Below are 12,481 nucleotides of genomic sequence, written 5' to 3'. Positions count from 1 at the left end.
CACATATACGCAGAGACAGAGTAACCGAGTTAGGGATGTGATCATGAAGTACATTATCTTGTGGCCAAGGCCATTGCATTCAGCTCATGCAGAAGATTATTATTGTCACTATCCATATAGTGTGAATAAATGTTCACTACACAGAAGAGAGAAAAATAAGATGAAACATCTCTGTATCAGGGAGTGGGGAGAATGTACTGGAAATTAAGAATTGATGCAGAAATTATGTAATCTGCTACCTAGAGTGAATGCAGCTCAGTAGCTCTTCACCGCTTTCATGTAGTTCTTTGTGTGTCTGGGTGCCTGTGTGCCTGTGTTTAAAAGCTCGATGATCAGGTGTAAAGAGACACAATGGCTAGGAACTACATACAGACTAAATTTATCCTAAAAAGAAAGTTTAGGTTTATCAGGCATGTGATTAATCTAGGGATGTGGTGATTACTTGCCATCAATTTGGCATGTCTTTCCAGAGTATATGCTGTCATTATAAGCAAAATATTCCAGACCTGTGTTTATGCAGAAGGTCAGTCTTAGAAGGGTACAACAATTTCCTTCTGCCCATAAAATCAGTGATTATTTTTTAAGCAGTGTGTGAATGAGCCATTTACACTGAGATCCACTGGAAGGGACCTTTTAGGGATTTTGAGAAACAAAACCTTTTGACACTGCCAGAGCAATGCTTGGGGAATTGGGGGTGAATGAGACCCATTAGATGAATTAGCATGTTATAATATATTTCATTCTCTGAGAGTGCAGGAAGCAGGAAGCTGTTGGGTCTAAGAGTTGGGTTTGTCCAAGTCAGGCTCCGCATGCACAGGGGTGGTTCTGAGGTTATGGTAGACCATGAGCAAAAGCAAGTATTCTGGCTTCTCTCTAAAGGTACACTCTGAATATCCTTGAAGATATCGGTGGTGGAGAAAAGGTCAACGATGAAATCATTGTCAACTGGGTCAATGAAACACTGACTGCAGCCGGCAAGGATTCAACTATCTCCAGTTTCAAGGTAACAGATTTTTGGTAGAAGTCTCTGTTTAGGAATCTCTTATACAGTGTCTTTATGTGTATGTTATACACATTGTTTGTATATAGGCATATATAAGCATATAATCATACACTATATTATGATATAATTGATTTCATTGTTTGGTTGTTTTCCGTTCCCTTTTAAAGGCATTTTCAGATACACAGATTTTATTCAAGGGCCTTTATTATCAAGAGGTAGCAGAAACATAATATGAACATAACAGAAATCACCCTGAACGTCACTTTGACACAGGAAATCAAATTATGGAGCTGGGAATGATGACTGGTATTTGGCAAGAACTGTTGTGTTGTTGATTATTAAACAACAGCAATTAGAAATGACAGTACTAAAAACAACAATAACAGTACACGTATAATCTGGTAGTACCATTCATGGCTGGAGCCCTAGTTTGCAAGGTGCACAGAGGCAGTTCAGTTCCAGAGAGCTTCCAATTTCACTAACAAATCCCCACTTCCCAAGCTGGGGAACATTCAGTAGATGTAAATCAGTAGTTTGCACCAGCTGAGGACAGAGTCATCAAACCACACGTAATGAGCTCAAGATGCACACAGCTGGTCCCCCTTGCACTCCCCATCAGCAGACCTGTACCACTGTGGTCTCCACCTAGCAAGTCTGGCACCCTGTCTTGTGGTTTAATGCTGTCTCATCCACTGTGAAAACATAAAAATAAAAATCCTTGAAAGGTTTCTGAGTCCGCCTTAGATGAAAATTGTGCTAAGCAGCCCTTCATAAAGATCTAAACAGTAAATGAACTGCCCATTGCTCTCAAGCCTAGACTCTGGCTTTGTGGGAGACATGTCTTCCTGTTCTTGCATCTAATTGTATTTTTCATCTGTGCAGGATGGCAAAATCAGCACCAGCATGCCAGTCCTGGACCTCATTGATGCCATTCAACCAGGATCAATCAAATATGACCTCCTGAAAACAGAGGACCTGAATGATGAGGAGAAACTAAATAATGCTAAGTATGTTCATGCCAAGTGACACCACCAGTTATGTGCTTAGCCTTGCTTGACTGTCTTTCAAACCACTCTGCTATCATTCTCATCTGGCACATCCTCAACTGAGAAATGCCTCCAGAGCTAGAAACATGAAGGCTAGAAGTTAGACAGTAAAAAAGGCTATCACTGGAAATGAAGTGTCACAGTTGCTGCTATATAATTCCCTTCACGGGATCAAAATCACTTGGCTTCCCAAGCTTCTGTTTTCTCTTATTAAATTTAAAATTCTTTCAGAGATCAGGGAACAACACCAACAATCGCAAGCTGTGGAAACAAGTGATTAGAGATCATGATACCTCCTGAGTCACATACATGTGGAGCACAGGCATATTTAAGGCAGAAAGGGGAGGACAGGATTTATGCCTGAAAAACTGTTTTTGTGGATGTGGATATTGATTTTTTTTTCTGATTGCAACCATTTCCTATCAGGAAGCCAATCCTGGGAGCATCTCCCCGTGATTTCAGTTACATGGATCACCTCCCAGTTTGGTTATCAGTTTAGCTTCTCCTTTGCTGTGTGGCAACTACAAAGGAGAAAAGGATGACTGTAAGGCAGTCACAGCTGCCAATATTTATTATAATGACTTTTCCCACTGTTCTTTTCCTCTCCTGTTTCCTACCAACTGTTCATTTCGTTCCATGCAATCTTCTGTATGCTTCTCTCGGTACTTCATCCCTCTGCTGATGTCTTCTTTTGACTTTTTTCCCCCCTTTCTTTCCCCTATGCATGTTTCTCTGCATTTGGGGGGGGGGGGGGTGGGTCACAGATGTATGTGCTCTATAATGGGAAGAACCCAGAATTTCTCTAGCACTTTAACATTTTTCATGGAAAAAATAGAGAGAAGACACATACCGACTGGAGAACAGCCAATAGCCCTGCAACAGCACACTCTGAACAGGGGTTGGGAAGGTCAGCTTGCAGATTCTGGGTATGGCTCAAGCAGAAGTCCCTAAACAATGATTTCCAACAACTCTGATCTCCACCAGCATCAGCCATGTGCTTTTCCTCGTCAGGAATTTGCTTACCTACAAAGATTGAACAGCAGAGAATGAGAGGAAGCGAGACCAACTTTGTTAGGATAATCTTTTATGGCATGGGAGACTAAATGTGTTTCAGCCCAGAGTTTGACTGGCAGCTTCCCATGCTGCAAGTAATCAGTGCTCTAACCATAAGGGAACTTCCTCTGTCTTTTACTAAAAATGTAGTTCTTTATGAACTGGCTCATATGTTCCTATATAAAAGTTGAATTTTGGTGAATCAGTAAGAAAGTTCCCAACACTCTCTGGTACTGATCATGAAAAAACTTCTTAACAAAGGGAACATTAATGCTACTGCACTAACTTATTTCTTTTTTTTTTCTCCCCCTGCAATGCAGATATGCCATCTCTATGGCAAGAAAAATCGGAGCAAGAGTCTATGCCCTTCCAGAAGACCTGGTTGAAGTAAAACCCAAAATGGTCATGACAGTGTTTGCTTGCCTTATGGGGAAAGGCATGAAGAAAGTTTAAGCACAAAAGACTTGCAGTGATGCCTGGTATTCACCCTTTTGATTCCCTCAAACTGGATGCTCTTTGTATCAAGGAAATATGCAGTGTGCTCATGCTTGTAAGGCATGAATGTTATACATGGTTCCAGATTGTACAAAAGTTGTGTATTCACATGTATCCAGGAAATGTTTTATTTTGAACAGTACTATGTGCTTGATTTCTTTGCCTTATTTTCCACTTTGCTAGATATAACCATTTCATATTCCCGAATGAGTTTTCCAGAAGGCCTATACATAACCTCCGGTTAATGGATACCAGGACTATCCGTCAGAGGTCTCCTGGAGATCTTTGTCTTGGGAGGTACAGACAGATTTTAGGATTATGAAATGTTATATACTGCTTCTGCCTGAAAATGTCTTCATGCTTCTGGCAGTATTTCTGCCATACTTTCCTTCAATTTGCACCTGGGGTTACAAAAGGGATTTTCCCGACCAACACAAGTATTAGTGACTATATTTTTTGAATGATAGGATCCTCTTAGGAAATGCTCTTGGAAAGAGAAAAGTGTTTGGGGTCTGCTGTGTGCTGCTGGTCTGTGATGTGTGCAGTACCTTTCCCTGCAAGCTTTGCCTCTGCCATCACTGGTGTTACTCACAGAGTACTAAACCATACTGTAACCTGGTCCTCCAAGAGCAGCCAAACTCTGGAGCCTTTACAAGGAGTGCTCTCCAAAGGTTAATTCATTTTTATGCCATAATACACTTAAAACGTTAGCAGACTGCAAAGCACGATAGAAATGAAAACCATGTTAGGGAAACTAAGGGGGTGTACTCAGTTAGTAGCAATAATAAAGCAGAGGTAAGAAGTTAACCAAAGGGATACAGAACAATATATTTATGTACTGGGTAAAAAAATAAACAATGAACTGTACAGACATGCACTCAAAGGGCTGTTGCCCTGATTCAGAAGAACATTTAAATGTGTGCTTACAAATGAAACGCATACTTAAATGCTTCCCTGAACCAAGGCCAGGATCCCCAACTGAGCAGTTTGGCTCAGTTGAGGACCTAGCCCCCTCCATGGATAGTCAGTGGGATGATGGCACTGAACCTCTTCTCTTCCATGGCATGAGTCATTTTCTGTCCTGACCTTTATGTGGATTTTACTGTGTGAAATGCAGAAGGAGGGAATTTTGCCTTAATGTGATCCTGTTGACACAGTCTCAGTTTCCTTCCCCCCCTCTAGCCCATTCAGAATTGCCTTAATAAAGAACTGATATCCAATGATGTGAGAAGTCTCTAAATAAAATGTTCTACAAAGCCATACGTGTGGTCTTTGCTGTTAGCAGTGCGTGTGCTAATGGGAAAGTGAGCATCATAGAGCTGAAGTGGGACAAATTTTGAAAACAACACTGCGGGCTTGCTGAGCACATCTTACATATTTTTGTTGAAACCACAGATTGTGGGAAGCGGGAAGAATGGTTTCCTAGGCCATTTTTGCACATGCCACTCTGAGATACTGCCAAAGATGTGATAATACTGGACAGACCTGCAGCCTGACCCGGTACCATTGTCCCCATTTGGTGCAATACCTGCCAGCCCCTTCCTTTGCTCATATGCCAGCAGACTTTGCTTCTTTTTATATTCTGCAATGCAAATGTGCCACTTGGTTTCTGTTCTAATGATACTTGGGAGAAATTAGGGGGATTTTTAGAGGAGCCTGCTCAGGCAGACAGGCAGAACAGGCTTTCACACATCACCCATTTCCTATAGGTAAGATGCAGGATTTCAGGGTCCCTGGAGACTGATGTCTGGCTCTAGCTTTGGCTCAGGAGAGGGGTCAGAGGATGTACCGTGCTATTCAAAATGTGTTTTGTGGTGGGGGCTGCTTTTTCTCACAGTATCCCAGCACCAGAGCCGGGTGCCTGACCCAGAGCCCTCCCCGTTGCTGGTCCCCTGTTTCCCAGGCTGCGTTTTGGGGCAGTATCTGTGCCAAATTCTGTGATCTGCATCCCAAGCTGAAGCTCTGCACCAGCCTGAGCCCTGACACCAGTGCAGCAGGGTGAGCCAACCACGAGATGGCAGTCACTTATTTGGAGTTTTACAGGCCGGCACTCGTGAGCTCTCCTTTGGGAAATGGAGAAAAAATTGGGATATTTAACCCTAGGCAAAACACAAGCACCTGTCAGTGCACAAAAGAGAACAAGATCTGTTGGCAGGGATGCTACAGTAAATGCCTTACCAGATCTTCACCCCTATCTCTAGTCTCCTGTGAAAAATAAAACTGTCATGGACCTGAAGGTGTGGGAATGCTTGCATTCCAGTACAGGACTATAAACATTTTCACTTTTAACCTCTATTTTATATATATATATATAAAAATATATATATATATTTTTATGAACTTGAGGTTTTGCTTTCGTGGACTGGTAATAGTAGCCTGTAATAAAGCTCCTAGCAACCCTGGAAGAGTTAATCCCATGACAAACATCACCCCTAAATAAAAAGGGAATCTGGATTTTTTTGCTGTTGCCTTTCTCCAACTTTTTCCATCACTCTCAGAGAAAGCAGCTGTCTTTGGGATTCACTCCTAAATCAAGCTGGCTTTGTAAGCACTTCCACTATTGATTTTCCTTGCACAATTAATCATAATTTTCAAAACTTCAAAAAGGCTTAGATATTCAGATGAATAAAAGTAAAGCATCAGCAGTTAGACTAACTAGGAGAAAAAAAGCACGAGGGCAATCAATCACATGCTTTAGGGTATGGTCTCATCACCAGATGGACTCAGAAGGAAATATCCCCCCATAGTGTAGTAGAGCATAATCATGCACATGATGAGGATTTTACACCTTGTTGTAAATCATCCCTCCTGGCTACCTTTAGAAAAGGGATAGCAAGCAGTATGACTGGTTTCTGTGGTCTTATACAGGTAAAGTCATGTTTCTGCTTCCTCCAGAGATGGGAATGAACCGAAATCCCAGCCTGACATCACCCCTTCTTCCAAGGGCAGCTCAGGCCTGCTGCGGGCCTGGCCACTACTGCAGATCCTGGTGTCCACCACTGCCTAACTATGGTGGTTTCTGTGAACTTTACATACTTTACAGCAAGTCAAGTCTGAATTAGGACCAACATTTGACTACATTCTCATTTTCTTCATATTTTTTACACAGATCAGTGCTCAATGTAGTTCCTGTTCCACTACTGGGAAAATCACATCATTCTCCTGATGTTCCTTTGCTGCTCAGGAAGTGACACACAGCTGCGAGTCTTAGTTGTCCTAAAGTCTAATAACTATTTTGAAAGCATTTTCTTTATTGCACATTATTTACTTTTTGGGCACTGCTCACTTTTTGAAGGCGATAGCGTCTTACAGAAAACCTAATTGCCTCCCAGGTTGCAACTTATTATTGCTTGAGAAGTACATCACAGAGCCATAATAAATTGTCCAAAGCCTAAACGTGCCTGAATTCCCATAGGCCATGTGCTCACCAGGAAAGACACATCTGAAATTTGTGTAAAAGGCAGAAAGCTACAAAACTGATCATGCATATAAGCACTGCACTCCCACAGGGCAGGCATTCATTTAGTGCACGTGTTAAGGATCTAAAGTAACACAGCAAGGAATATCTGCAAACACACAAAGCATGGAGAGAAACCCCCCACATCCACCCAGGAAATCTCGTGGCAGGTGTCAGGGAAAGAGTCCAGTGGTTAAGCACCAAAACAGAAAGGTTCAACCAGCCACATTAGTGATAAGTGATAATGATCCCTGAGGAGAGATGTAGGCCTTCACCACCAGCCCTGCCGCCTCAGCTTGCTGCACTGCCAAATTATATTTCATGTTGGGGAAATGTGGCTGCAGTGCCCCATAGTGTTTCAGTCATGATCCTTTCCAGACCAACATGGGGCAGGGTTGCCCATGTGGTGGTCAGGTTTGCAGAAGACACAAATGCCTCTTTCTAGTGAGAAACTCCACAAATCTGCTGCTGGGGCCAAATATTGGGAATATAGATTCTGCTAAGTGTAGGGTCTGTGAACAGTGCTCAGGGGACCCTGTGCCGTCACAAACTTCCTTGCCTTGCCTAGTGTCATGGTTTTGGCTCGGATAGAGTTAATTTTCTTCATAGATGCTCACACAATGCTATGTTTGGGATTTTTGATGAAAACAGTGGCGATAACCCACCGATGTTTTGGTTGCTGCAGAGCAGTGCTCACACAGAGCCAGGACTGTTCTGCTCCTGGGGGTGCTGGGGGTGCCCCAGGAGCTGGGAGGGGACACGCTGGGACACTGATGAGTGTCTCTGCAGCATGGACCTGCTTGTGCAGACTGATGCTCAGCATCAGCCGGGACTGTGACGTGCCACTCCAAGGTGGGGATCACACCAGCCAAGAGGGGTGAATGAAATGAATGACAGAATTGTTAAGGTTGGAAGAAACCTCCAAGGTCTGGTCCAACCATCACCCTGCCACCAACGTCACCCACTAAGCCATGTCCCTAAGCACCATGTCCAACCTTTCCTTGAACACCCCCAGAGACGGTGACTCCACCACCTCACTCAGGCAGAATACACAACTTTTCTGGGGGTGTTTGCATTCCTGTTATCTATATCCATATAGATATATATACAGAGAGATGGGTAGAGGTGTGTACATGCATCCTCCTGCACCTCAGCCAAAGCATGCTCTCTGCACGTGGTGCGTGGGGCACATTCCTCAAGTGCTCAGAAACTCTGCCCGTGGTCCTCCTGCAGCTCTCGTTGACATCCTTTGTTTAACAAAGCTGCACTATGATTTGCAAGTGCTGGTTGTTAAGATACCGGCAAATCAATCCATACCTCCTGGCAGTAAGGAAACGCGAGTCACTTGGAGAACATACTGTTTGGGTGGAAGCTGATAACAGCCCTTTGGGAAGTGGAGATCATGAAGAAAGTGTTTAGCGAGTACTGACACATCCTCATCTCCCCAGCCCACAAACAAAATGCGGTGCCGAAACACTACAGCGTCTTCTTCTCCGCTGAGCCTGGAAAGAGAAACAACCAAGAAAGAATAACAATGAAGTAGGTTGAGGTGTAGGATCACACAAAGTGAACATATATTTTCAGCATCTGCTCATATCTAGAAGACACATGCTGCCTGTACAGCACTCACACAGGGCTCAGACATCCATTTTCTCCCAAGTTAACCCATCGTTTTCTAACACAGGTAGAGTTTGACTTTTATATTTGGGAGTAACATCAGGCAGAAATACCAGAAGCATAGAAATTTAGATACCCCACAATTTCCCATCCCGGTGGTTTCGTGGTCTGTAAAATTGTTTCCAGACTGAAATGACAGAGGTTGGTGACATTGGCCATGTATGTAAATGATCACAGTGTCCTACGGAGATTAATTGACTCATGAATAAAGATGAGGAGCTGAGGTATGGAGGGAGAAATCATTTATCAATTATATGCCTCGGAAAACTGAAAGATGATGGGGCCTTAACGGCTGAATGGTTTTGAAAGGGAGACTTGTAAATTGAGTTCTAATTCTGCTCTGCCGCATCCATAATAAAGAGCTGTTCAACTAATTGCATCCTCGTGTGGTTCAGGAGCAGCGGCACTCAGCTGCACTGCATGGCAAGCATCAGGGTTCAAAGTTTAGTTAGATTTTACTCGTCCTTTGCTTCACATAAGAAGGATGCTAGCCAGTTACCTTTGGCCTCATCAATAGTGATAATGCACCAAAAAAAGGGCAAGAGCCTGTAAATATTTTTCAGAAGATTAATTTTGCACTTGAACCTGGATTTAAAGAACCAGAAGAAGAAGAGCACAGACTCGCTTGGCTTTCATGTTCTGCTTCAGCACATGGACTCACGGGGGTGCTTACCCATCCCCAGAGGGACTTGTTACTCATTAACTGGAAACAAGAGGAGTTGGGATGATCAAAACTAGAGCAGAATATGCTAGTCCTGAACAGGGAAAGGGATCTGAGGGATGTGACTGCTGATAACAGTGGACCTCCCCTCCTCCTGCCCCTTCTGTCTGCTTGTTAACAGGTTTGCTGTTACCAACAGACTTAGCATGGGCTCCAGCACGTGCTGAAACACAGAACTCAGACCTGAGAACCTCGAGAGGCAGGATGAGCCTCGTTATTTAAAGCCTTGCTGCTGGGCACTGTGCAAGTCCAGGGATCAAAGCAGGCATCAGGATCCAGGGATCAAAGAAACAAACATTTGCCAGTGCCTGGTCTATATGAGGTGCAACACCAATGCAACATCCAAAGGATGTGGATATGACCACATGTGAGAGAGGGAGGAGAGAGACAGCAGGTTCAGCCAAAGGAGTGGAAATATCTCATTAGAATTGCCTTTAAAGTGTGATTATACTTCAAAAAGCAATATAATAATGGCACCAGGAGGCTTTATGTACTGCCAGTCCTAATTCCCATAGCAGTAGTATTGAACAAAGAAACTAAGAGACTATTTTGTTAATTATCTGCTCTAAAAATTAGGGCCTGATCATCCCTTTTTAAATAAAAGGCTGTGCATGTCCCAGGGCTACTCTAAAAGTTAACAGAAATTAGCACAGATCAAACCATCCCCTTTACTGCAAGGCTTCTGGTTGCATAGCCTGTGGTCTACTCAGTGTAGCGTCTGCTCAGCGTAGTAGCAACAGTTAATCCAGGTGTACATCCAATCTTTTTTCCTCCAGGCCTTAAAAATATATGCCTAGAAATGTAAGTTAGTTTTCAATAAAACTATTAAAAAGCTTTGAAATTGAATCAAAATCAAACAGGTGAAATTATCAAAATGAAATGTTTTGACCAGCCCAACTCTTGCCCTTCACAGTGTTTTTCATGACTACATTTTTCTTCCCAGCCTAGCTGGGAAATACTTTCCAGGTTCTCAGTAATTCTTGAAGGTTAAGAAAAAAAAATATTGTTGTAGGTAGAGCAATTATATCTTAATTTATGACTTAATTTATGTAGCCTGGAACACAGGAAATTGCTCCTACCCATAACTAGCACCCAAAGTGTCCAAGCTGAGGAAGGGAGCAGAATCAACAAGATTCACAGGAACAAATCCACCTTCCTGTCCCCAAGCAAGTCACCCCAGCTCCTCTCACCACGAAAGAACAGGATCAGGCATTTCATAACTCTCTGATTGAGATGTCTACAGCAGGTTGGATGAATTGCTCCTGAAAAAAGCCCATTTCTCTGCAGTGCCTATGAAAGCAGTGCAGCCTGCGGCCTGCACTGACTCTCACCTCCTACGTGGATGAGAGGAGCAGATGGAGGGAATGTCAACAGAAGTCAAAAGACAAATGATAACCCCTAACAGCTGGGGGAAAGCAAGGAAGTTGGTGTTTAAGTCTGGTGCTTAAATACATCCCCATCTCTCTCTGTTATGTCAGTAATTTTTTTATACTTAGGTTCTGTCAGCAACTGACAAAGCTTTGGGGGTAATCAATGGATAGGTGGTTGTTCATTAGAGCAAACCTCAGCGACACAGTATAAATAGATCGTATCAGGAGAGGAAATCTGATCCACTTGGCGATTGAACTGTCACAGAAATTGTCTCTCTGTGTGAAACGCACGTCGCATGCTGTGAATGTCCTTGTGACGGCAGCCTCCATGCTTTCGAAAATCAGCCCGCTTCATGGAGGTGATGGCTGGCTGGACAGGAACCTCATTTTAGGCACCCAGAGCTGAGCAGGATGGGTGCTGTTCTTGGGGTGGTGCTGCTGGCATGGGGCAGGGGCTTGTGGTGGGTATGGAGCTGCCATTTAATGACCCACGGCCGACGATCAGTGACGCTGGCTTTGAACACTGTCATGTCGTTGTTGCTGAGGCAGGCTGCACAAGTGGGGAGGGGTATTGTCTGTGTTGTTTATATACTAAAGGAAGGAAAAGAAGCCAAAATGATCCAAATAAGCAACATCCAGCACATGCTTGAAAGGCAATGTTTTTGTGTCCTACCTTGAGCCAAAGTACTTCAGAGGCTTTCAGACAAGCAAGAGTGGTGGGTATACAATTCTCTGCCATCTCTGTCAGTGACATCTCCCATTAGTTATTCTTTTAACTCTCATCCTACGTTTACCTTTCAGTTCACTGCATTTCAGCCTATGTGGTGCTTGAACCATCACAGGACTTGGGTTTGTCCTTCTCTCAGGGGTTCAGCTAGTGCCTTTAGTTTCCTCCAACATCCTCCAACATAGGAGAAGCAACCAACATACAATAATGTCTGATGTCTACCATTTGTCCAAAATTTTCTTCTCAGAAATGATATGGGAATAGTATTCCCTTTTCCAGCTTAATTAACATTTTAAAATATGGGTGGAAATGATCCTTCTCTTTCCTTTGTTACCAGCAACTCCACTCCATCATTTTTTTTCAATGTCTTCTGCTATACCTATCTTTGTAAATTCAATCTTTCTTTAAATTTGTATCTGTGCATCAGACATTTCCAGATGCAAGCACGACTGGATGGTCAAGTTTTGTCTCCTGTGTTTTATCCTCTGCTGGCACCTTCTTTTTGCCTACGTGAAGGAAGCACATCTGAACCGTCAGTTTAAAAATCAACCACTGTGGCAGACCGCTGCCCACTTCCCGTGCCAGAAACAGCCTGTGTGACTTACCAAACTTCATGTTTGTTTGAACAACATCTAGAAAAGATAAAGGAGGAACTGCAAAATCTAGGTAAGGTGCCAGTGGTTTAGCTTCCTGTGAGTCTTTTTTTTTTAGTTTCACTTTGGTGCCCAGTTTGTGCTTAACCCAATATTTACAGTTTGGAGATTTTCGGTGCTTGTGTATTTTCACAGAGATGTTCACCCCTGCTGACTTCAGCCATCTAAAACTTAGCTGTCTGACTTTTTAGGACATATCTGCCCTCCTAAATAAAAGAGAGTCAGGACTGATTTGGAGCTCTGAAGCCCCAATTGCCTGCCTAACTGGAGCAATGGCTC

The 12,481-nt window shown here is 43.2% G+C and overlaps 1 protein-coding gene across 4 annotated transcripts in view; it reads left to right on the top strand.

Moving 5' to 3' along the window:
• The window catches only part of LCP1 (lymphocyte cytosolic protein 1), a 48,230-nt gene extending 43,373 nt beyond the window's left edge, over positions 1–4,857 (top strand). For all 4 annotated transcript variants that reach the window (XM_040541918.1, XM_040541926.1, XM_040541902.1 and 1 more), the window contains exons 14-16: positions 880–1,003; positions 1,886–2,010; positions 3,423–4,857. In XM_040541918.1, the coding sequence (XP_040397852.1) occupies positions 880–1,003; positions 1,886–2,010; positions 3,423–3,555 (382 nt within the window). In that variant the 3' untranslated portion in view covers positions 3,556–4,857. The remainder of the gene's footprint in view (positions 1–879; positions 1,004–1,885; positions 2,011–3,422) is intronic.
• The last annotated feature ends 7,624 nt before the right edge of the window (positions 4,858–12,481 follow it).

The sequence above is a fragment of the Cygnus olor genome, chromosome 1 (assembly GCF_009769625.2).
Source record: "Cygnus olor isolate bCygOlo1 chromosome 1, bCygOlo1.pri.v2, whole genome shotgun sequence".
Taxonomy (NCBI): Eukaryota; Metazoa; Chordata; class Aves; order Anseriformes; family Anatidae; genus Cygnus; species Cygnus olor.
The sequence above is the reverse complement of the archived record's forward strand: the minus strand, read 5'-3'. Positions and strand labels throughout refer to the sequence as shown.